This window comes from Scyliorhinus torazame, chromosome 15, assembly GCF_047496885.1.
Source record: "Scyliorhinus torazame isolate Kashiwa2021f chromosome 15, sScyTor2.1, whole genome shotgun sequence".
NCBI classification, from domain to species: domain Eukaryota; kingdom Metazoa; phylum Chordata; class Chondrichthyes; order Carcharhiniformes; family Scyliorhinidae; genus Scyliorhinus; species Scyliorhinus torazame.
Window position 1 is genome coordinate 161,140,666 of NC_092721.1, and position 25,037 is coordinate 161,165,702.

At 46.8% G+C, this 25,037-nt stretch overlaps 1 protein-coding gene across 1 annotated transcript in view; it reads left to right on the forward strand.

Moving 5' to 3' along the window:
* Positions 1 to 25,037, forward strand: part of LOC140391333 (neurobeachin-like) — a 382,107-nt gene that overhangs the window by 230,425 nt on the left and 126,645 nt on the right. Inside the window, exons 9-10 of the mRNA XM_072475916.1 lie at positions 2,151 to 2,348; positions 9,387 to 9,520. Coding sequence (XP_072332017.1) covers positions 2,151 to 2,348; positions 9,387 to 9,520 — 332 coding nt within the window. The remainder of the gene's footprint in view (positions 1 to 2,150; positions 2,349 to 9,386; positions 9,521 to 25,037) is intronic.

Consider the following 25,037-nt stretch of genomic DNA (forward strand, 5'->3'; position numbering starts at 1 on the left):
TTGATTGAGGTTAACTATTAACCAGTGCATAGGTGATTATTCTCCTGCTCTCGTTTGAAATATTGCTTTGGGATCTTTTGCCTCCACTCACGCAGATAGATAGGGCCTTGGTTTAATGCTAATCAAAAAAAAACAGCACCTCTCTCTCTAATGCACTTAAATGTCAATGTTGATTATTTTGCTTAAAACCAAGAGTGGGTCTTGAACTTGGAACCTTGTGACTTGGAGATGAGAATGCCACCAATTGAGCTACCACTGACAACATTTTTAATCAACTGTAATGATATGAATTTTATCAAAATGCATATAATTTTTAAAAATTCATTGACCAAGCCATGCTTTTCCTCGCACTTTTTATCTGCCCAGACTGTTAGGATAGCACAGGAAGTAGCAAAAACAGTAATTGATATAGGGTTTAGGGAGGATGTGTGCTTTCAGCATGGTTGTTAATTCACTGCATTGAATGACTTAATTTTTTTCCAAGGAAGATTTATTAAAAATGATTATTCATCAAAATAACATCATTCTTCTCTACCAACTTTCTGCTCTGCAGCCCCAAGTCACCCAAACCTGATCCCTCCCAACCTTGGTTGACCTGCTCCCTTCCAGCTGTGGCCACCGGCCCTGATTTTTCCCATTCAGTTCTGTCTCAACCCAGCCCGGGCTCACATCCCACCCTTAGCTCCAGGCTTTGCGCTCATTGTCAAAGTGCTACTAATGCCTTCCTGTTCCCTCCCCCTTTGCTCGCTTTTGGATGTCTCCCCTACTCGTTCCTGGCTTGTCCCAACTCTTTGGCCCGCAGTTTTATTTCTCTCTTGCACCAGTCACAGTGGCTTCCGGATATGCCAGTGCTGGTCAAGGCCGAGGCTCCAGATCTACCACACCAGTGATGGGAAGAACATCTGGCCTGGGATAGAAGTGCATCTCAGCGCTGTCCCCAATCTTGCTGTGGGGCCTCCTACCTTTAAAAAAAGAGGTAAAAGACAAATTAAGTCGATTAGTAAAGGAACATGTGTGAGAGGAGACTGAAGGAGAGAGCTATGCAGAAAGAGAATGAGGAAGAATCAGAGAGAGCGATACAGCACTGATAAAACATTGTACATGGGAGACATAGTGAAAGAGAAACAGAACAAAAGGCGGATTGGAAACTATTATTAAATGTGAAAGAAAGCAAGCAACACGTGTTATCACTTTGTCCGTGAAAATATTATAAGATCAGCGAGTAAATATTTATCTTTCTAAAAAAAAAAGTCATTGTGACAACAGGGTTGTAATTCTAACTAAGCATTTTAGATGGAATTAGATGATGACACAACATATTTAGGTGTTATAGAATGGTAGGATTTGTAGTCATGGCAGGGGGTGGGAGAGGGTGCGGAAGGTCAAGGAATGAGCTGGTAAGCCAGTTGCATTCTTCGGATATAAATTCAGATTAACCCACACTGATTGAATAAAATTGTCATTTCTTTGCTGGCTTGTTTTTTAAAATAGTTTTGGCAGACTCAGCCTGTTATGTTGCATGCACATTTCACTGCATGTTCATCACAACCATCTTCTAGCTGATCTCACACTCACTGTAATAATAAGCACTGTACACTCTGGAAAATTAGTTATTTCATTGTTGCTCCACAAAAGTGCTAAAAACTATACTTGGCAAAAATGTCATTAATAAAAAGTATGTTCATTTTGGATTTTGACTGGAAACAACGTAGATCGTAAAGACATATAAAAATAATACGGCATAAATAACTTTTGAATGCATTGGTTGTTCTACTTGTGAAAAATACCTGCATAACTAACTTGTTTGAGTTTGCAAGAAACATTGGGCTGGATTCGCCATCGGCGGGATCCTCCGCTTCGCCGGCAGCGCACTCACGACGGCGTGGGGATGCCCATAATGTGAAACCCCATTGGCAGGCTGCCGGGGACGGAGGATCCCGCTGCCGGCGGGGGAGCATTGCACCAGAAAATGGTGTGACGGGAGGGAGGATCCCGCCCAATGTGTTTGACAATTTTTTATGCGTTATTATTTGTTATGCTTTTATACTTGTGCTTTTATTATACAACTATGTATTTGCTGCTTTGTGTTGTCAACACTGTGAAGTATTTGAAATGCTTTGGAAAACATAAATTAATGTATTATTTTTCAGAGTACCTTTAAGTTCAAATCGGAGAGTGACATCCATCTTGCAGAACACCATAAGCAAGTATTGTATGATGGGAAGCTGGCTAGTAGTATTGCCTTCACATACAATGCCAAAGCTACTGATGCACAGCTTTGCCTTGAATCATCGCCGAAGGAAAACCCTTCAATTTTTGTACATTCTCCACATGCACTCATGCTGCAGGTTAGTATTAAAATCTTATACTAGTATGATTTCCACTAACCTATGATTTTCAAATTACTTAAAAGTGAACTTCAGTTAATTAGGTGCTTGACTATGATGAGTTTTTGTTGATGCCATTTACAAAATTGTGTGATGATAATGTTATTTTGATTGCTTTTGCTGAACTGTATGCAATATATATTGGGATGTTGCAGGTTTTCTTCTCAGAATGTAGATGCATTGGGGAAAATCATGTTGTCTACAATAACTGATGCATCTTTTTCAGTCAGTTTTTGAGCAGATTAAATATTTTGCTTTCAGTTATATCCAATTGCAATAAAGCACATTGAAACTATACCTTGGGTATACTACCCTCAAACTTTCTCATCTTCATCTTTCCTTTGAGGTTCCAGATCTTGAACTCAAAGAATATGTGTTGATCACAGGCCACTATTGCTTGTCAGCAGAACACCTGCAAGTGCTTCTGAGTAGCCAGTTTTGATCTTTCTTTTACGCTTTTCAGAGAGTGGGAATATAGCTGGTCCCTTAATATTCCCATCCACCCACATAATCTCACAAGTCAAGGTGATTGTAATTAAAGAAAAACTAATTTCATTAACATTGGTCTAATACTTCCCATATATGGGAAAATTTGTTGCTGCTGTCGGGCTCTCCAGGGGGAGTAGAATTCTTACAATGCAAGCAAATAAACCTTTGGAGATGGCAATTTGCAAGCCAAGCAAGAGTGGGTATAGTTCTGAACTTGGCTTTAAGGAATTAAGCTCGACAGGTGGAAGGGTTATCAATTGAGGAGCAGTTTTGTAGAAGCAATAACAATTCAGGATAGATTTAGCTTGTTAGGATCCCCATAGAGACCGGAACATAGGAACATAAGACTTGGGTGCAGGAGGAGGCCGTTCAATCATTCAGGCCTGCTCAGTCATTCAGTAAGATTATAGCTGATCTGGTCGTGGTCTCCACTCCACTTTGCTGTCTGTTTTTCCAATGAAGGAGCAATTTAACATGGCCAATCCACCTACCCTGCACATATTTTCGGTTGTGGGGGCGAAACCCATGCAAACACGGGGAGAATGTGCAAACTCCACACGGTCAGTGACCCAGTGCCAGGATCGAACCTGGGACCTCAGCACCGTGGGGCAGCTGTGCTAACCACTGCACCACCGTCCTGCCCTCTACCCTTCAAAATCTTATATGTTTCATAGATCATAGAATTTACAGTGCAGAAGGAGGCCATTCGGCCCATCGAGTCTGCACTGACTCTTGGAAAGAGCACCCGACCCAAGCTCACACCTCCACCCTATCTCCATAACCCAGTAACCCCACCCAACACTAAGGGCAATTTTGGACACCAAGGACAATTTAGCATGGCCAATCCACCTAACCTGCACATCTTTGGACTGTGGGAGGAAACCGGAAACGGGGAGAACGTGCAGACTCCGCACAGACAGTGACCCAAGCCGGGAATCGAACCTGGGACCCTGGAGCTGTGAAGCCATTGTGCTAACCACAATGCTACCGTGCTGCCCTAAGATCAATAATTTCAATAAGATCACCTCTCATTCGTCTAAATTCCAATGACCATAGGCCAACCTGTTTAACCTTTCTTTTTAAGATAAGCCTGTCACCGCAGGAATGAGTCACCCAACCTGCTCTGTGCTGCTTCTAATGCAGTCACATTGTTTTTCAAATAAGAAGACAAAAACTGTATCCAGCATTCCAGATGTGGTATTACTAAGACCCTATACAGCTGCCGTAAAACTTCCCAACTTTTATGTTCTATACCCCTTACAGCTGCATGTTCTCCCCATGTCTGCGTGGGTTTCCTCCGGGTGCTCCGATTTCCTCCCACAAGTCTCGAAAGACGTGCTTGTTAGGTGAATTGGGCATTCTGAATTCTGCCTCAGTGAACCCGAACAGGCGCCATAGTGTGGTGACTAGGGGGGTTTTACAGTAACTTCATTGCAGTGTGAATGTAAGCCGACTTGTGACACGAATAAGATTATTATTGAATGCCAGAATTATATTTGCCTTCTTCATCACTTGCTGTACCTGCATACTAACCTTTTGTGATCCATGTACCAGGACACCCAGATCTCTTTCTACCACCAAATTCTGCAATCTCTCACTATTTAAATAATATACTACTTTTCTATTGAACAGAGCTTCCGCTCCACTTCTACCAGGGATTCCGGTCCAGGTTTTGCACCAACCCTTTTTAGGATTTCTTTGTCTTGACTGCTTTTCCGTACTTGAGGTCCAGCCACCAATTACCACAGATATTTCAATTCATGTTCCACAGGCTGCAGTGAGATCTCACAAGCCTGAAAATCATTTCAGATGTCTTTTTGGCACCTCAGCCTATCTCTGAGCTCTGTCTGTCTTCACTGATCAGTCCTCTGTTCTCGTACCTTTAACCTCAGATCATCTGGAAATTTCTTTTCGTTTCGCTAGTTTCCTTAAGTAGCTGTCGTTTAAATCTGCCACTGGCTTTCTTAACCTTTACTCCATTGTACGGCTCTTCTTCCAACGAAGCTGAGAGAGATGTTCCCTCTCTTGCTGCCTGTCCCCAACTGCTGTAGCTTCCAACTGAAACTAAAGAACAAAGAAAAGTTGTTTTTCCTTAGAAAGGCCTCCAGTTGTTAAGCAACTATTTACTCTTCATGCCCTAGTTCTCCCTATCACAGTTGGAACTTAACCAATGTCCCACATATACAAACACCCTTTGTCCAGCATGAATGTAGCTATAGGTCTCTTCCAGGCATAGAAACATTAAACTAAACCCAACTAAAACTATACCTTATTTCTAATGTTTACCAATACAAATATAAATCCCTTAAAACTACCTTTGTTTTCCGATCAGCAGGCAGCACAACTGCCTGAACTCATGTTCTTGGCTGCAGAGAAGTGTGTCTACCCCCTTAACTATACTATCCCCCACTACCACAAAATTTGTATTTAACTCACCCTTCCCCCTATTTGAATGGCTTCCTGTACCATGGTGCCATGGCCAATTAGCTCATCCACCCTGCAGCTACTGCTTTCATTAATACAAGAACCATGAACCTGTTGGACAATTGCAAAAACTTAGACTCCTCTACTTCCACATTCTGGGTTTCGAGAGCTGTCTCATTCCAGTAACACCCTCCTGTCCCTGACCACTGTCCAAATCAGAAGACCCTATCCTGAGGGGTATGAATGCTTCCTGGTACAAAGTATCCAGGTAACTTCCTCCCCTTTGCAGCTCTGCCTGCAGTTTAGTGACTCTGAAATGAAGCTCCTCAGGCTGGAGACGCTTACTGCAGGCATGTTTGCCCTGGCTCACACCAGCGTCCAGAAGCTTCCATAACTGTGACCGATGGAAAAACCTGAACTCTGTTAAACAATCAAGAATCAGCATTGACCAAACAATACTCATGAGGCAACCACAGAAAAGGCATTTTCCCATTAAGTAATTAAACAATTGAAAACTCACATCAAGTTTAAACGTTATGCTACACTCTGCAGTCATGTAGCCTTGTAGATAAAGTCCCAAACTACTGGCGGCTTTTCAATTGGCTCTTCCTCCCTGCCACACCAGGGTGAGTCTTTCAATATCCATTGAAAGTCCGGTTCCTTAATTGTCTGAATATCATTGTGTCTCTTTTAATTTAAAGTAAGCAGAATGTCCAAGCATGGGGGATAGTGCAATCGTATTGAACCCTGCCCAGAGACCAACCCACATGATTAGATTGTCACAGGCAAGATGTCCAGGCCAAAATGCCAGTTTTACATCTTGACATAAAAGAGGAGACAGCTGGACCTGGATTCTCCGATTTGAAGACTAAGTGCTGCCGCCGGCGTGGGAACAGTGACGTTTTACGCCCGAGAAAACGGCACAAAAACTGCACCGATCCTCTGTCTGGTGGGGGGCTCGCAGACGCGCAGCGTAAAGCCCCTGGTTTTAGCTGCGGATATGGCCAGATAATTGCCGGATCCATGGCCATGCATGCGCATGGCAGAGGCCTGCAGCGGCCGCTCCGTACAACATGGCGCCGGCCACGCCCAGACCCAGTCTGCCAAAAATTGCCCCCCTTTGACCAGGCTCGCCAACCCAGGACCACCCGCCACCAGTGCCCCCAGCCCCTGCCAAAGCCCCCCTGCCTGCGGAACAGCTCCCATCCGACTGAGGCGGCACTGGACTCAGTCCGCAGCCACCACGCCAGGTTCACGAAAAAAAAATTATCTTTCTACAAGTTGACATGTGGTGCTTCCTGTGTCTGAACCAAGCAGGTTTATGCCCCAGGTGAATGTTACAACAGTAGTTTTCTTTACTGCCTCTGTCTGGACTGCTCTCTAGCTTCCCAACAGTGGTCTCTTTTTTGCGGGGGCTTCCTCACAGGTTTCCCTTTTCTGGGGGGGCTTCCTGACAGATTTCTCATTTTGGTGGGGGTGGTCTGTGGGTGTGGGTCTCCCTATTTAGGGGGTCTCTGGGGGGTCTCGGAGATTCCCATATTTAGGAGGCCTCTTGGGAGTGGTCTCTTTATTTAGCGTGTCTCTCGGGTGGTCTCTTTATTTGGAGATTCTAGTAGCGGTGGCGTGGGCACGCCTTGCATTGTGGGGCGGGGAGGGTGGCCCTCGGATGGACTTTACAGGCAGCTCCCTTAAGGTGTTAGCCACTTGGCCCACAGCAAGGTCCACCATGCCAGGGCCATGTTGGGAAATACCTGGAGTAAATTCCGCCCATGTGATTCCCAGACAAGAGGACCAGAGAATCATGCGAGCCCGGAGAATATGGTGCCCAGCCAGCTAAGTGGATGCAAATGGTCATTAAGACTCATTTGCATTCTCCTGCTGGCGCCTGAGCGTGAACCTTGAATCCGCTGCTAGCATAGGGCCTGGGCATCAGAACAGGCACCGATCCTGTTTTCTTCACGACGCCCGATTCTCCGCTGCATCGGAAACCCCACGACCGGCGGTGAATCCAGCCCAACGTCTTTAATTTCCTACTTCCCAAAAATCATAACAAAAAAACATTCGCCTCTCCTTTTAAACATAAGCATGGTTTGAAATAACAAAGATCTCACTTTTATGGTCTCTCAATTGCACCTTTTTTGCAGCAAATCAATGGATTTTATTTGTTGCATGGCCATCATCTTACACAGCTACAGGGATGTTAATGTAACAACAGGCTAGATAGAGAGATAAGACGACCCTATTCTCTTTGGTTGAGGAGTTCAGAATCAGGAGATTTAGATTTGGGTTTAGAGGTAGGAGGATTACGGGGATTCAAGGGAAAACCCCTTTACCCAGAGGGTGGTGGGAATCTGGAACTCACTGCCTGAAAGGGTGGTAGAGGCATAAACCCATAACATTTAACAAGTATTTGGATATACATTTGAAGTGCTGTAACCTACAAGGCTATGGCCCAAGAGCTGGATAGTGGAACTAGACTGGGTGGCTACTTTTTGGCTGGCATGCACATGATGGGCTGAATGGCCTTGTAGGATCTCTTATTTTCTAGTAAGAGACGGGGTCTGGTTGTAGTTTGAGATTGAGTTTATTGCAAAAACTTGGTTAGTACACTTTCAAATATAAACAAAAAAAATAAATGGCTAGCAGGGCATAAGGAAGAGAACAAAGGAAAGAGGACAAAGAAGAGAGAGAGAGCACCATGTGCACCAAGAGCTTTTTACCTGCGCTTTCTGGTACTGCCCCCGTCTCTGCCCCTAATTGGCTTTCAAGCTTTGAATTGTTACTTCTGAATGGTGCTCCATACCATCACTCATGCTGGTATCTAACTGGCTCTGCACATTTCCAGTCTGAATCCTGAAAGGCTGGTGTAACATTTCACTTTTATCACTGCCAAACTGCAAAAGTATAATCTGACCGTGACTGTTTGCTTACTGCCCTCAGCTGTTCTTTCGTAGTGGTCAGTGTGCGATCATGTTGGGATTGACTCGTAATTTCATTTCACTGTTGAACCTGGTCCATGACGACTAGGGACCATTTGGTTTGTTCCTTTTCCTTCATATGGGTCATTTTTCCCTGATCCTTTTGATATCTTCCAAGGACCATTGTCCTTTAGAGGTACCCTACTTTTCCTCAATCTTGGTACCGGTTTTGGATAAGTCAAACTGTTACTCTATATACTATTTTCATTGCCAAAGGATCTCATCTATGGAAATGTCTGGCATGTCTTTCCCTCCTTTGACTGTAGTAGGCAACTGTTTGTCCTTTTCCTCTGCCATAATACGAAAAGCCGTAAGGCTTTTCAGCCGGGCTGGTGTATCTATCCTGTATACCTCCAAAATCCAAATGTCTGTTAGGGACTTGAACTGAATACCATATCGGAGAGGTTCAAGGTCGCGTAAGAGGATTATCAAGTCTAAAGAAAGGCTGAGGGCATTTTTTAATAAAGAGGTGTCCTTACCTCCAGGGCCCGATATAGGTCCGATGTCCATATCTCCGGTTCCATTTCCTCTAGCGACCCTACTTGCAGTGCCAAATTGAGCTTTTTAATCTCCAATTTCTGGTATCACACCCCTCTCTGCCCATAATTGGCTTACAAGTTTTGAAATGTGAGTTCTGAATGATGCCACTTACCATCACTCACGCTGGCATCTAACTTACTGGCTCTGCACATTTGCAGTCTGTATCCTGAAAGGCTGGTATTACATGTCACTTTTATCATTGCCAAACTGCAAATGTATAATCTGACCTTGACTCCGAACGATACAAGCTTGTGTTTCATCTACAACCCAACTAATTCTTTATTTGACTTGTCCACAGTTGCAATATTTTTAAAACTTAGTTTTAATATTTCCCCACAGGCCTCTTTCCAGGCTGTAAATGGTTGATTTCTATGATTTCCTCACGCCAGTTAAGTGGCATGTATAACTAAATTTGTGTGCTATCACAATAATATATTGATGATATTTGTGGAACTATATTGCCCAAGTAAACAACGATATTTTAATATTTGATCATTTCCGGAATGAGATGTTGAATGCATTGTTTTAGGACAAGTAATACATTTTGTTCTGTTCTGCTTTGCTTTAGGATGTAAAAGCTATTGTGACACACTCAATACACAGTGCGATCCATTCTGTTGGTGGAATTCAGGTTCTTTTCCCACTTTTTGCACAGTTGGACTGCCATCAGCAAAATGACAGTCAGCTGGAGACCACAGTCTGGTAAGCATTAGAAGAAAATGTGTGTGTACTAAACCTCAGTGCTTGGACTGAATATTCTGGAAAAATATCTAAATGTAGATGATAGCCTCATGTCTCCTTCAAAATGGGAGAATGATATTGTTTCCATTTGAATGTATCAAATAACATTCAGGGCCATCAACTATTTCTTAATTTCCAAGTCGTTTGGAGAAATGACAAATTTACAAAAGTATTTTACTTATCAGCAAAAAAACTATATTTTTATAGCACCTTTAACAAAGTAAGGTGCCTCAGGCTCTTCACAGGATGGGGTAAAACGAAAGCTGACAATGGGCCACATAAGCAGATAATATGGCAAATGATCAAAAGCTTGATCAAGGAACTGGGTTTTAAAGAGTGTCTTAAAGGGGGTAGAGAGAGTTAGAGAGTGAATTCTAGATCTTAAGGCCTTGGCAGCAGAAAGCATGGCAACCAATAGTGCAGCGATTGAAATTGGGGATGCTCAAGTGGCCCGAATTGGAGGAGGCAGGTAAGTCTAAAGATGACCATGAAACTATTGCCAATTGTCGTAAAAACCCTTTGGTTCACTAATGTCCTTTAGGGAAGGAAATCTGCCCTCCTTACCTGGTCTGGCCGACATGGTTGACTCTTAACTGCCCCCTTAAGGACAATTAGGGATCGGCAATAAATGCTGGCACAGCCTGCGATGCCCATGTCCCTCAACGAATAAGAAAACTCAATATCTCAAAAGGTTGTGGGGCTGAAGAGATTTCAGAGGTAGGGAGGGGTGAGAACATAAGAACATAATAACTAGGAGCAGGAGTAGGTCATTTGGCCTCTCGAGCCTGCTCCGCCATTCAATAAGATCATGGCTGATCTTTTTGTGGACTCAGTTCCACTTACCCGCTCGCTCACCATAACCCTTAATTCCTTTACTGTTCAACAATCTATCTATCTTTGCCATAAAAGCATTCAACAAGGTCACCTCAACTGCTTCACTGGTCAGGGAATTCCACAGATTCAGATCCCTTTGGGTGAAGAAGTTTCTTCTCAACTCAGTCCTAAATCTGCTCCCCCTTATTTTGAGGCAATGCCCAATAGTTCTAGTTTCACCCACCAGTGGAAACAACCTCCCTGCTTCTATCTTAGCTGCAACATTACCTCCCTATTTTTAAACTCCATCCCTCTAGCAGTGAAGGACAAAATTCCATTTGCCTTCTTAATTACCTGCTGCACCTGCAAACCAACTTTTTGCGATTCATGTACGAGGACACCCAGGTCCCCCTGAACAGCAGCATGCTGCAATATTTTACCATTTAAATAATAGTCCATTTTGCTGTTATTCCGAAAAAAATGGATGACCTCACATTTACCAACATTGTACTCCATCTGCCAGACTCTTGCTCACTCACTTAAACTATCTATATTCCTCTGCAGACTTTCAGTGTCCTCTGCACACTTTGCTCTACCACTCATCTTAGTGTCATCTGTGAACTTTGACACATCACACTTGGTCCCCAACTCCAAATCATCTGTGTAAATTGTAAACAATTGCGGTCCCAACACTGATTCCTGAGGCACACCACTGGCCACTGATCGCCCACCAGAAAAACACTTTGTTTTCTGTTAGTTAACCAATCCTCTATCCATGCTAATACATTACCAGTAATGCCGTACACCTTTGCTGTACACCTTTATCTTATGCAGCAGCCTTTTGTGCGGCATCTTGTCGAATGCCTCTGGAAATCCAAATGCACCACATCCACCGGTTCCCCATTGTCCACCGTGCTCGAAATGTCCTCAAAGAATTCCAGTATATTAGTTAAACATGACCTGCCTTTCATGAACTCATGCTGCGCCTGCCCAGTGAGACAATTTCTATCCAGATGCCTCGTTATTTCTTCCGTGATGATAGATTCAAGCATTTTTCCCACTACGGAAGTTAAGCTAACCGACCTAGAGTTACCCGCCTTTTGTCTACCTCCTTTTTAAAACAGTGGCGCCGCCTTTGCTGTTTTCCAGTATGCCAGAACTGTCTCAGAGTCCAGCGAATTTTGGTAAATTACCACGAGCGCATTTGCTATATTCGTCACCATCTTTTTACCATCTTTTCCATCAGGGCCAGGAGACTTGTCTACCTTTAGCCCCATTAGTTGCCCAACGCTACCTCCTTAGTGATAATGATCGTTTCTGGGTCCTCACCTGCCATAGCCTCCTTGCCATCAATTATTGGTATGTGATTTGTGTCTTCCACTGTGAAGACTGACACAAAATACCTGTTCAATGCCTCGGCCATTTCTTCATTTCCCATTATTAAATCCCCCCTCCTCACCCTCTAAAGGACCAATGTTTAACTTAGCCACTCTTTTTCCTTTTATATATTTGTAGAAACCTTTCCTATTTGTTTTCATATTCTGAGCTGGTTTACTCTCATAATCTATCATACTTTTCTTTATAGTTTTTTTCATGGTTTTCTGTTGATCTTTAAAGATTCTCCAATCCTCTAGTTTCCCACTAATCCGTGTCACTTTGTATGCATTTTCTTTCAATTTGATACCCTCCTTTATTTCCTTAGATATCCATGGCTGATTATACCATTTCCAAGAATCCTTCCTTTTCACTGATATATAATTTTGCTGAGCACTGCGAAAAATCGCTTTGAAAGCCCTCCACTGTTCCTCAATTGTCTCACTATAAAATCTTTGATTCCTGTTCTTCTTAGCCAACTCCCTCATCTCATTGTAGTCTCCTTTGTTTAAACACAAGGCCCTGGTATTGGATTTTACCGTCTAATAGTAAGAATAATAATCTTTATTTGTGTCATAAGTAGGCTTAGAAATAGCTGAGGAACTAAATAAGTACTTTGCGTCAATCTTCACAGGAGAAGACATGAGTAATATTCCAACAATTCAGGAGAGTCAGGGGGCAGAGTTGAATATGGTAGCCATCACAAAGGAGACAGTGCTAGAGAAACTAAGAGGTCTAAAAATTGATAAATCTCCGGGCCCAGATGGGCTACATCCTAGAGTTCTAAAGGAGATAGCTGAAGAAATAGTGGAGGCGTTGGTTATGATCTTTCAAAAGTCACTGGAGTCAGGGAAAGTCCCAGAGGATTGGAAAATCGCCGTTGTAACCCCCCTGTTCAAGAAGGAACAAGAAAAAAGATGGAAAATTATAGGCCAATTAGCCTAACCTCGGTTGTTGGCAAGATTCTAGAATCCATCGTTAAGGATGAGATTTCTAAATTCTTGGAAGTGCAGGGTCGGATTAGGACAAGTCAGCATGGATGTAGTAAGGGGAGGTCGTGCCTGACAAACCTGTTAGAGTTCTTTGAAGAGATAACAAATAGGTTAGACCAAGGAGAGCCAATGGATGTTATCTATCTTGACTTCCAAAAGGCCTTTGATAAGGTGCCTCACGGGAGACTGCTGAGTAAAATAAGGGCCCATGGTATTCGAGGCAAGGTACTAACATGGATTGACGATTGGCTGTCAGGCAGAAGGCAGAGAGTTGGGATAAAAGGTTCTCTTTTGGAATAGCAACCGGTGACGAGTGTGTCCCGCAGGGTTCAGTGTTGATGCCACAGCTGTTCTCTTTATATATTAACAATCTAGATGACGGGACTGGGGGCATTCTGGCTAAGTTTGCCGATGATACAAAGATAGGTGGAGGGGCAGGTAGTATTGTGGAGGTGGGGAAGCTGCAGAAAGATTTAGACAATTTAGGAGAGTGGTCCAAGAAATGGCTGATGAAATTCAACGTGGGCAAGTGCGAGGTCTTGCATTTGGAAAAAAGAATAGAGTCATGGACTATTTTCTAAACGGTGACAAAATTCATAATGCTGAAGTGCAAAGGGACTTGGGAGTCCTAGTCCAGGATTCTCTAAAGGTAAACTTGCAAGTTGAGTCCGTAATTAAGAAAGCAAATGCAATGTTGTCATTTATCTCAAGAGGCTTGGAATATAAAAGCAGGGATGTACTTCTGAAGCTTTATAAAGCACTAGTTAGGCCCCATTTAGAATACTATGAGCAATTTTGGGCCCCACACCTCAGGAAGGACATACTGGCACTGGAGCAGGTCCAGCGGAGATTCACACGGATGATCCCAGGAATGGTAGGCCTAACATACGATGAACGTCTGAGGATCCTGGGATTATATTCATTGGAGTTTGGGAGGTTGAGGGGAGATCTAATAGAAACTTACAAGATAATGAATGGTTTAGATAGGGTGGACGTAGGGAAGTTGTTTCCATTAGCAGGGGAGACTCGGACCCGGGGGCACAGCCTTAGAATAAAAGGGAGTCACTTTAGAACAGAGATGAGGAGAAATTTCTTCAGCCAGAGAGTGGTGGGTCTGTGGAATTAATTGCCACAGAGGGCGGTGGAGGCCAGGACGTTGAGTGTCTTTAAGACAGAAGTTGATATATTCTTGATTTCTCGAGGAATTAAGGGCTATGGAGAGAGAGCGGGTAAATGGAGTTGAAATCAGCCATGATTGAATGGTGGAGTGGACTCGATGGGCCGAATGGCCTTACTTCCGCTCCTATGTCTTATGGTCTAACACTGCAATGAAGTTACTGTAAAAAGCCCTTAGTCGCCACACTCTGGCACCTGTTCGGGAACACTGAGGGAGATTTCAGAATGTCCAATTCACCTAACATCATGTCTTTCGAGACTTGTGGGAGGAAACGGAAGCACCCGGAGGAAACCCATATAGACACAGGGAGAACGTGCAGACTCCGCACAGACAGTGACCCAAGCCTGGAATCAAACTGGGACCCTGGCGCTTTGAAGCAATAGTGCTAACCATACTTTGATCGCTCCTTCCGAGAGGTGCCCTGACTATGCGAACATTAATTATTCCTGTCTCGTTACACAGGACCAGATCTAGGATAACTTGCTCCCTCGTAGGTTCCATTACATACCGGTGAGGTTGAGGAGGGATTTGGGGGGGGTAAAAGGTATTGAGGCGGTGCTTATTTTCGAGTTAACGTAGGTCAGTGAGCTCAGGGTTGATGGATGAATGGGACTTGTTGCGAGTTTGGACATGTTTAGCAGAGTTTTGGATGACGTCAAGTTTATGTTGGTAGAACGTGATAGATTGGCCAGGAGTGAGTTGGACTGGTTATGTCCAAGTCATGAAAATCAGGTGAGCTGAGGCAGTGGTGGAATTGGGCCTTAAGTAACTTAAGTTGCCATTACATCCATTGAGCGGGATTTAACAAAGTACCATAGCGAGCGTGTTTAGCCCCGTGTTTCCCAGCGACGCAGCGAGGAGAAACACAATGCTATAAAACAGAACTCGCGTTAGATAGGGGGCCTCGGTGAGGAATGCTCAGAATGTTGAAAGCTTGGCTCAGCAATTGATCTGGGAGAAATAGGTTCCATTCATGGGGCACTGGCATGAGTACTAGAGAAAGTAGGAGCTGTACAGATGGTCATCGCCTGAAGTCTGCTGGGACCAGTGTTCTGGTGAGTTGTATAACTATGGTGGTAGAAGTCCATGTGCACCACATCAACAGTATTGCCCTCTTCAACCCTCTTTTCAAAAAACTCAAGCAAGTTCGGTAAACATTGTTTTCCCTTAATTAACCTGCATTTGGTCATGTAGCTATTACTTGTTTCTGGAAGTTTCTCCACCACCAAAGTTAAACCGACTAGCCTGTAGACGCTGGGCTTATCTTTGCACCCATTTTTGAGCAAGGCTGTAACATTTGCCAGTCCTCTGAAGCCACCTCTTGAGTTTACAACTGAAAAAGTTTGGATGGTGTCTCTGCTATTTCTACTCTCACTTCTGTCAGTGTGGTGAACGTATTGTACGAACCATTCACCACTGTATTACTCTGTATCATGCTGTTGCCCATGTGGGCTCCACCTATGGACCATTGTACGATATTACACAGAATGTGTCATGTTGGTGCACTTGTGGGCTCCGCCCCCAGCTCCGTCCCCTTGAGGAGAAGTATAAAGAGTACCTGCCCTGTAGGCAGCCCTCACGAGCAGAGCAGTCGTAGGCAGGCACTGTTCTAGTCGATTAAAGCCACTGTTCACTTCAACTCTCTGTCTCGCGTGAATTGATGGTCGCATCAATTTAATCAACTACAACACCACAATGGAATCGGCCCTCAAATCTGACCGACTGGAACTTGACCCACAGGCCGCGGAAGCCAAAAGGATTTTTTCACACTGGCTCCGATGTTTCGAGGCCTCCTCCTCGCCTTCCATCACCGACGATCAGAAGCTGAGCCTCCTCCACGCCCGGGTGAGCCATCGAATCTCTGTACAACTCGAGGAAGCCTCCACATACGCAGACGCCCTCGTGACGCTGAAGCGCCTATTCGTAAGGCCGGTGAACGAGATGTACGCGTGGTATCTCCTCACCACTCGCCGCCAACGCCCCGGGGAATCGCTGGGGGAGTACCTTCGCGACCTCAAAGTCCTCACGTGAAGCGGCAACAACCAGGCTGTCACGGCCTCTCAACATATGGAACTTGCCGTCCATGACGCCTACATGGCTAGGGTCTGGTCCAACTACGTCCGACAGCGCCTGCTCGAGAAGGGCGCCCTCGACCTAGAAGAGACGGTAAAACTAGCCACCTCCCTGGAAGTAGCGTTTCAAAGACTCAACGTTTCCCTTCCGATCACGCGACCCCCTCGTGGACTCCCGACCAGAGAGTATCCCACGCCTGTGCCGCGCGGCTGCCCGCCCAACCCGGGGGGCTACCCTGCTATTTCTGCGGACAGCACCAGCACCCCAGGCAGCGTTGCCCGGCTCAAAACACGAACTGTAGCGACTGTGGCAAGAAAGGACACGATGCCAAAGTTTGCCTGGCCTGGTCGAAATCCTCCAAGTCGCAGGCCCGACTCTCAGATTCACATGCTCGCAGACCCCGCAGTGTGGCTGCTTGCCTGCCGGATCCGCCCCCTCCGGACGCATCATCTGCCTTGTGTTGTCCGTGGGGCAGCCATCTTCAACCCCGCACACCATGTGCGACTCACGGGGGCCGCCATCTTGGCCACCGTCTCCCATGCGGTCCACCACGTGCGACTCATGGGGCCGCCATCTTGGACGCCATCTTCCTTGCCGCCCGACACCTGCGACCGACGGGGGCCGCCATCTGCAACGCCGCTCGACACGTGCGACCGACGGGGGCAGCCATCTTTGGACCACCCCATCACCTCTGACCACACCGGCTACCCGCAACCCGGCGCGGTCACCCTCGACCAGTCACGACCAAAACACCTCTGGAACTCCATGATGACCATCCGGGTCAATGGACACGAAACGCCTTGCCTGTTTGACTCCGGGAGCACGGAGAGCTTTAGTCACCCAGCCACGGTAAGGCCCTGCTCGCTCCAAATCTTCCACGCACTTCAAACAATCTCCCTCGTTTCTGGATCGCACTCAGTGCAGATCCAAGGGTACATTGTCAGAAACCTCGCGATACAGGGCGCCGAGTATGCCAATTTTAAACTATATGTACACCCCGATCTCTGCGCTTCTCTCCTGTTGGGACTGGATTTCCAGTGCAACCTCAGGAGCCTGACCCTGAAGGTCGGCGGGCCCCTACCCCCACTCACCGTATGTAGCCTCACGACCCTGAAGATTGACCCGCTCTTCGCAAATCTCACCGCCGACTGTAAGCCAGTCGCTACCAGAAGCAGGCGATACAGCATCCAGGACAGGACTTTTATCAGGTCCAAGGTCCAGCGACTCTTGTGGGAAAGGGTCATCGAGGCCAGTAATAGCCCCTGGAGAGCTCAGGTGGTGGTCGTCAGGATAGAACTGGATGGTTGTAGACTACAGCCAAACGATAAACAGATACACGCACCTCGATGCGTAACCCCTTCCCCGGATAGCAGACATGGTCAATCAGATCGCGCACTACCAGGTGTTCTCCACGGTAGATCTAAAGTCTACATACCACCAGCTCCCAATCCGTCCGGAGGACCGCCACTACAAGGCCTTTGAGGCAGACGACGCCTCTTCCACTTCCCCCGTGTTCCCTTCGGCGTCACAAACGGGGTTTCGGTCTTCCAAAGAACGGTGGACCGAATGGTGGACCAGCACGGGCTGCGGGACACATTTCCGTACTTGGACAACGTCACCATCTGCGGCCACGACCAGCAGGACCACGACGACAACCTCCAGAAATTTCTCCAAACTGCCCAAGCCCTCAACCTCACTCATAACAGGGAGAAATGCGTTTTCTGCACAACCAGACTAGCCATCCTCGGCTACGTCGTTGAAAATGGAGTTCTAGGGCTCGGCCCCGACCGTATGCACCCCCTCCTGCAACTCCCCTACCCCCACTGCCCCAAGGCCCTGAAAAGGTGCCTCGGGTTCTTTTCCTATTAAGCCCAGTGGGTCCCCAACTATGCGGACAAAGCCTGCCCACTGATCAAAGCTACCATCTTCCCACTGGCAGCTGAGGCCTGCCAGGCCTTCAGCCGCATCAAGGCAAATATTGCCACATCCGTGATGTGCGCAGTGGATTAGTCCGTCCCCTTCCAGGTGGAGAGCGACGCGTCAGAGGTCGCCCTCGCCACCACCCTTAACTACGCGGGTAGGCCAGTAGCATTTTTTTCCCGTACCCTCAACGCCTCTGAAATTCGGCACTCCTCAGTCGAAAAAGAAGCCCAAGCCATCGTGGAAACTGTGCGGCACTGGAGGCACTACTTCGCTGGTAGGAGGTTTACCCTCATCACCGACCAACGGTCGGTGGCCTTCATGTTTGATAATACACAGCGGGGCAAGATCAAGAACGATAGGATCTTGAGGTGGAGGATCAAACTCCCCACCTATAATTACGATATAGTGTATCGTCCTGGGAAGCTCAACGATGCCCACAGATGCCCTGTCCCGTGGCACATGTGCCAGCACTCAAGATGACCGACTCTGGGCCATCCACGATGACCTCTGACACCCAGGGGTCACCCAGCTTCTCCACTACATCAAGGCCCGCAACCGACCCTACTCCACCGAGGAGGTCAAGGCCATGACCAGGGACTGCCAAATCTGCGCGGAGTGTAAGCCGCACTTCTATCGACAGGATAAGGCCCACCTGGTGAAGGCATCCCGGCCCTTTGAGCGCCTCAGTATCAACTTCAAAGGGCCCCTCCCCTCTACCAACGGCAACACGTATTTCCCTTTGCAATCCCCTGCCCCGACATGACCGCGGCCACTGTCATTAAGGCCCTACATAGTGTCTTCACCTTGTTCGGTTTCCCCACTTACGTCCACAGTGACCGGGGCTCCTCATTTATGAGCGACGAACTGCATCAGTACCTGCTCGGTAAGGGCATCGCCTCGAGCAGGACTTCCAGTTACAACACCCGGGGAAACGGACAGGTGGAGAGGGAGAACACAACGGTCTGGAAGGCCGTCCTCCTGGCCCTAAAGTCTAGGAATCTCCCAGTTTCCCACTGGCAGGAGGTCCTCCCCGACGCGCTCCACTCCATTAGGTCCCTCCTTTGCACGGCCACGAATGAGACCCCTCATGACCGCCTGTTTGTTTTCCCCAGGAAATTCTCCTCTGGGGTCTCGCTTCCGTCCTGGCTGAAGACACCGGGGCCCGTCCTACTCCGCAAACACGTAAGGAGCCATAAGTCCGACACCCTGGTCGAGAGGGTCCAGCTCCTTTACACCAACCCCCAGTACGCATACGTAGAACACCTCGACGGCCGACAGAATACGGTTTCCCTCCGGGACCTGGCACCCGCAGGTTCCACTACCACCTACCCCCCCTCCCCCCAGCCTACGCCGACCAGCGCCCCCGCCCCTACATGACCTCCACACCCCCTCTTATACTCCCTTCACCGAACCACAGGAACGAAGCTCCAGAAGACACGCTCCCGGAGTCCACGTCTGTGCCCGCACCGGCGAGTTCACCACCCATGCCTGCACCGATGAGTTTGACACCCGGGCCAGCTGCAATACCAGAGCTCCGGCGATCGCAGCGCAAGATCAGGGCGCCGGACAGACTGAACCTGTGAACCCTTCACCCCCGCCGGACTTCATTTTTTTTTAACAGGGGGTGAATGTGGTGAACGTATTGTGCTAACCATTCACCACTGTATTACACTGTATCATGCTGTTGCCCATGTGGGCTCCACCTGTGGACCATTGTACAATATTACACAGAATGTATCATGTTGGTGCCCTTGTGGGCTCTGCCCCTGGCTCCGCCCCCTTGAGGGGAGGTATAAAGAGCATCTGCCCTGTAGGCAGCCCTCACTAGCAGAGCAGTCGCAGGCAGGCACTGTTCTAGTCGATTAAAGCCACTGTTCACTTCAATTCTCTGTCTCGCGTGAACCAATAGTCGCATCAGTCAGTATCCTTGGATGCATCTCATCTTGCCCTGGTGCTTTACCAACTTTAAGTACAGGTAGTTTTTCCAATACTATCTCCTTATCAATTATAAATCCTTCTCGTGTCTGAAATGCCCCCTCTCCCCATGGCCTGGGCAGCATCTTTTTCCTTGGTAAAGACAGATGCCTAGTATTCATTTAATACCTCAGCCATGTCCCCTTCTTCCATGCAGTTGGCCCTACTCCTTTTACTCCCCTGTTTACTATTTTGATGCCGATAGAGAACTATGGGATTCCCTTCTGTGTTACCTGCTCCATTTTGGTGCTCCATTTTTTTGCTCCTATTTGATTTAGATGCTCCACTCTGAACCTTCTATATTCAGACTGGTTCTCAATTATATTTTCTACCTTACATTTGTCATCTGCGAACTGAACAGAGCAGTTCTGAAACAGAATGGCATCTGAACAGAGTAGCTTAATTGGGAATTTGGAGATAATAGGAATTCGGAGAAGATGGCAAAGACTTAATATATAAAATTAAAAGACTGAAGAATATAGATAATAAGAGTTATGTTGCAGCTACAGAAGCTGACCTGCGAGGGAGCAGCAGGGCTGAGCAGAGCACTCCTGACACACTCATTAAGTAGTGGATAAGTAGTTTTCTCCATTTTAAAGCAACATTAAGATACGGTACGAGTTTAAAAAAAGACATCTTAAATTTATGCCCAGCAGAAATTTGTTTAAGAGCCGTTTGACAAAAGTAAAAAAAAAACATTTAGAGTGCCCAATTAATTTTTTCCAATTAAGGGGCAGTTTAGCGTGGCCAATCCACCTGCCCTGCATATCTTTGGGTTGTGGGAGCAAAACCCACGCAAACACGGGGAGAATGTGCAAACTCCACACGGACAGTGATCCAGAGCCGGGATTGAACCTGGGACCTCGGTGCCGTGAGGCAACAGTGCTAACCGGTGCGCCACCGTGTTGCCCATGTTTTAACTAAAGTTACGGCAGGGAAGCTCAGTCCTGTATGTTGCATCGCCTGCGCTATGTGAGAATTCATAGGTACTCTTTGCAGTCTGGATGACCACGCCGGATGTGCCACCGGTTTGACCAACTTGAGCTCTGCGTTTTGGAGCTTGAGTGTAGGCTGGAGGCACTGAGGTATATCCGCGAGTCTGAGTTACGTGGATAGCATGTTTTTAATCGTGGTCACCCTGCAGCTTAAGGAAGTGCAGTCAGAGAGAGAATGGGTGGCTACCAGTCAGATGAAGGTAGGCAGTTACAAAAGCCCCAGAGTGCACTCACTCAAGAACCATTATTCTGTGTTGGAAAATGGTGGGAATGGCAGTTCCTCTGGGGTGTGCAGCCAGAGCCATGTTCACAGATCTGTGGGTAGCTCAACTACATAAGGAAGGAGACCGAGCTGGCAGGGTCGTAAATGACAGCTGCTAGACTTGGACTGCAGCAGTTGGTGAGGGAACCAACAAGAGGGAAAAACATAGTTGATCTCATCCTCACCAATCTGCCTGCTGCAGATCCATTTGTCCATGACAGTATCAAGTGACCACTGCACAGTCCTTGTGGAGACAAAGTCCCATTTTCACATTTTTATCGTGTTGTGTGGCACTATCACCGTGCTAAATGGGATAAACTTCAAATAGATCTAGCAGCTCAAGACTGGGCATCTATGAGGCGCTGTGGGCCATCAGCAGCAGCAGAATTGTATTCAATCACAATCTGCAACCTCCTGGCCCGTTGGCTCAATGAAGAGTGCAGGAGAGCATGCCAGGAGCAACATCAGGCATACCAATAAATGAGGTGTCAACCTGGTGAAGCTATAACGCAGGACTACTTCTGTGCCAAACAGCATAAGCAGCAAGTAATAGACCGAGCTAAGCAACTCCACAACAAATGCATCAGATCTAAGCTCTGCAGTCCTGCCACATTTAGCCGTGAATGGTGATGGACAATTAAATAACTCACTGGAGGAGGAGGCTCCACAAATATTACCATCCTCAATGATGGAGGAGCCCAGCACATATGTACAAAAGACAAAGCTGAGGCATTCGCAACAATCTTTAGCCTGATGATCCATCTTGGTTTCCTTTGGAGGTCACCAGCATCACATATGTCAGTCTTCAGCCAATACGATTCACTCCACGTGATATTAAGAAACCACTGAAGGCATACTGGATACTGCAAAGGTTCTGGGTCCTGACAATATTCCGGCAATAGTACTGAAGACTTGTGCTCCAGATCAGTCCACACCCCTAGCCAGGCTGTTCTAATACAGCTTCAACACTGGCATCTATCCAGCAATGTGGAAAATTGCTCAGGTGTGTACACAAAAAATAGGACAAATGCAGCCCAGCCAATTACCGCCCTATCAGTCTACTCCATCGTCAGCAAAGTGATGGAAGGAGTCATCAACAGTGCTATCAAGCAGCACTTAATCAGCAATAAACTGCTCACTGACGCTCGGTTTGCGTTCCGCCAGGGTCACTCAACTCCTGACCTCATTACAGCCTTGGTTCAAACATGGACAAAAGAGCTGTATGCCAGAAGTGAGGTGAGAGTGGCTGCCCTTGACATCAAGGCAGCATTTGACCGAGTGTAGCATCAAGGAACCCTAGGTAAACTGGAGTCAATGGGAATCAGGGGGGAAACTCTCCGCTGGTTGGAGTCATACCTGGCACAAAGGAAGATGGTTGTGGTAGTTGGTGGTTGAAAGTCAATCATCTCAATTCCAGGATATCACTGCAGGTGTTCCTCAGGGTCAGGGTAGTGTCTTAGGCCCAACCATCTTCAGCTGCTTCATAATGACCTCCCATTATAAGGTCAGAAGTGGGGATGTTTGTGGATGACTGCACAATGTTCAGCACCATTTGCGACTCCTCAGATAATGAAGCAGTCCATGTCCAAATGCAGCAAGATCGGGCAATATCCAGGCTTGGGCTGACAAGTGGCAAGTTACATTCACGCAACACAAGTGCCAGGCAATAACTATCTCCTACAAGAGAGGATCTAACTACTGCCCCATGACAGTCAATGGCACTACCATTGCTGAATCCCCCACAATCAATATCCTGGGGGTTACCATTGATCAGAAACTGAACTAGTCTAAGCATTTTAATACAGTGGATATCAGGGCAAGTCAAAGGCTAGGAATCCTAACTCACCTCCTGCCCCACCCCACACAATCCTGTCCATCATCTACAAGCACAAGTCAGGAGTGTAATGGAATACGCTCCACATGCCTGGATGAGTGCAGCTCCAACAACACAGAAGAAGCTCGACACCATCCAGGACAAAGTAACCCGCTTGATTGCTGCTCCTTCTACAAACATTCAAACTCTCCACCACCGACGAACAGTGGCAGCCATGCGTACCATTTACAAGTTGCACTGCAGTAACTCACCAAGGTTCCTGAGATAGCACCTTCCAAACCCACGACCACTACCAGCTAGAACAACAAGAGCAGCAGATACCTGGGAACCCCACCGCCTGGAGGTTCCCCTCCAAGTCACTCATCACCCTAACTTGGAAAAAAATCACCGTTTCTTCATTGGAACTCCCTCCCTAACAACACAGTGGGTGAACCTACACCTCACAGACTGCAGAGGTTCAAGAAGGCAACTCATCACCACCTTCTGAAGGGCAACCACGGATGGGCAATAAATGCTGGCTGAACCAGTGACGCCCACATCCCGTAAATGAATTAAAAAATATATATATTGAAGTCCCCCAAACCACTTAATCCCCGCCCAATGCCACCCCGAAACCCCACATCCAGCCCCCCCGGAACAAACCGGTGATTCCCAATCGGTGCTCAAACTGAGGCTCCCTCCAGCCCCAAATGCTGCCGTCACTGTCCCCATACCCTGAGGACCGCCACAACCACCGGGTTTGTGGAGTATCTGGCCGGCGAGAATGGCAGAAGTGCCGTTAACAGTGCCCCCAAACTCGTGACTTTACATGAGGCTGCCTCCATCTGCTCCCATACTGGCCCCTCCCCCTACCCATCTCCGAACCAAATCTATGTCCGATCACTGAGTGTCTTTAAAACAGCGTTAGATAGGTCCTTGATTAATAAGGGGATTTGGGGTTACAGGGAGAAGGCAGGAAAATGGGGATGAGAAACAGATCAGCCATGATTGAATGGCGGAGTAGGATCGATGGGCCAAATGGCCTAATTTTGCTCCTATACTTAGAGAATAGAAGCAGGAGGTGGACATTTGGCCCTTCGAACCTGCTCCGCTATTCATTATGATCATGGCTGACCATCAAGTTCAATACCCTGATCCTGCCTTCCCCTCCATATCCCTTGAACCCTTTAGTCCCAAGAGCTATATCTAATTCCTTCTTGAAATTACACAATGTTTTGGCCTCAACTACTTTTTGTGGTAATGAATTCCACAGATTCACCACTCTCTGGGTGAAGAAGTTTCTCCTCACCTTAGTCCTAAAAGGTTTTCCCCATCGGGAACATTCTTTATGTAAACCATGTCTAATCCTGTTAGAATTTTATAAGTTTCTATGAGATCTCCTCTCACTCTTCTAAACTCCAATTAATATAATCCGAACCGACTTAGTCTCTCCTTATATGACAGCCCCGCCATCCCAGGAATCAACCTGGTAAACCTTTGCTGCACTCCCTCCATAGCAAGAATATCTTTCCTCAGATAAGAACACCAAAACTACACACAATACTCCAGGTGTGGCCTCATCAATGCCCTGTACAATTGCAGTGAAACATCCCTATTCCTGTACTAAAATTCTCTGGTTATGAAGGCCATTTGCCTTTTTTACTGCCTACTGTACCTGCGCGCTCTCAGCGACTGATGCACGAAGACACCAAGGTCTCGCTGAGTATCCACATCTCCCAATTTACACCCATTTAAATAATAATCTGCCTTCCTGTTTTTGCTACAGAAGCGGATAATCTCACATTTCGCCACATTATACTGCATCTACCATGCATACGCCCACTCACTCAGCCTGCCCAAATCCCACTGAAGCATCTCTGCATCCTCTTCACAGCTCTCCCTCCCACCCAACTTTGCATCATCTGCAAATGTGGAGATAGAAGATCAGACATTTAGTTCCCTTGTCCAAATCATTAATATATAAAGTGAACAGTTGGGGTCCTAACACAGATCCCTGCTGTACCCCACTAGTCACAGCCTGCCAGTCGGAAATAGACCCATTTATTCCAACTTCTTGTTTCT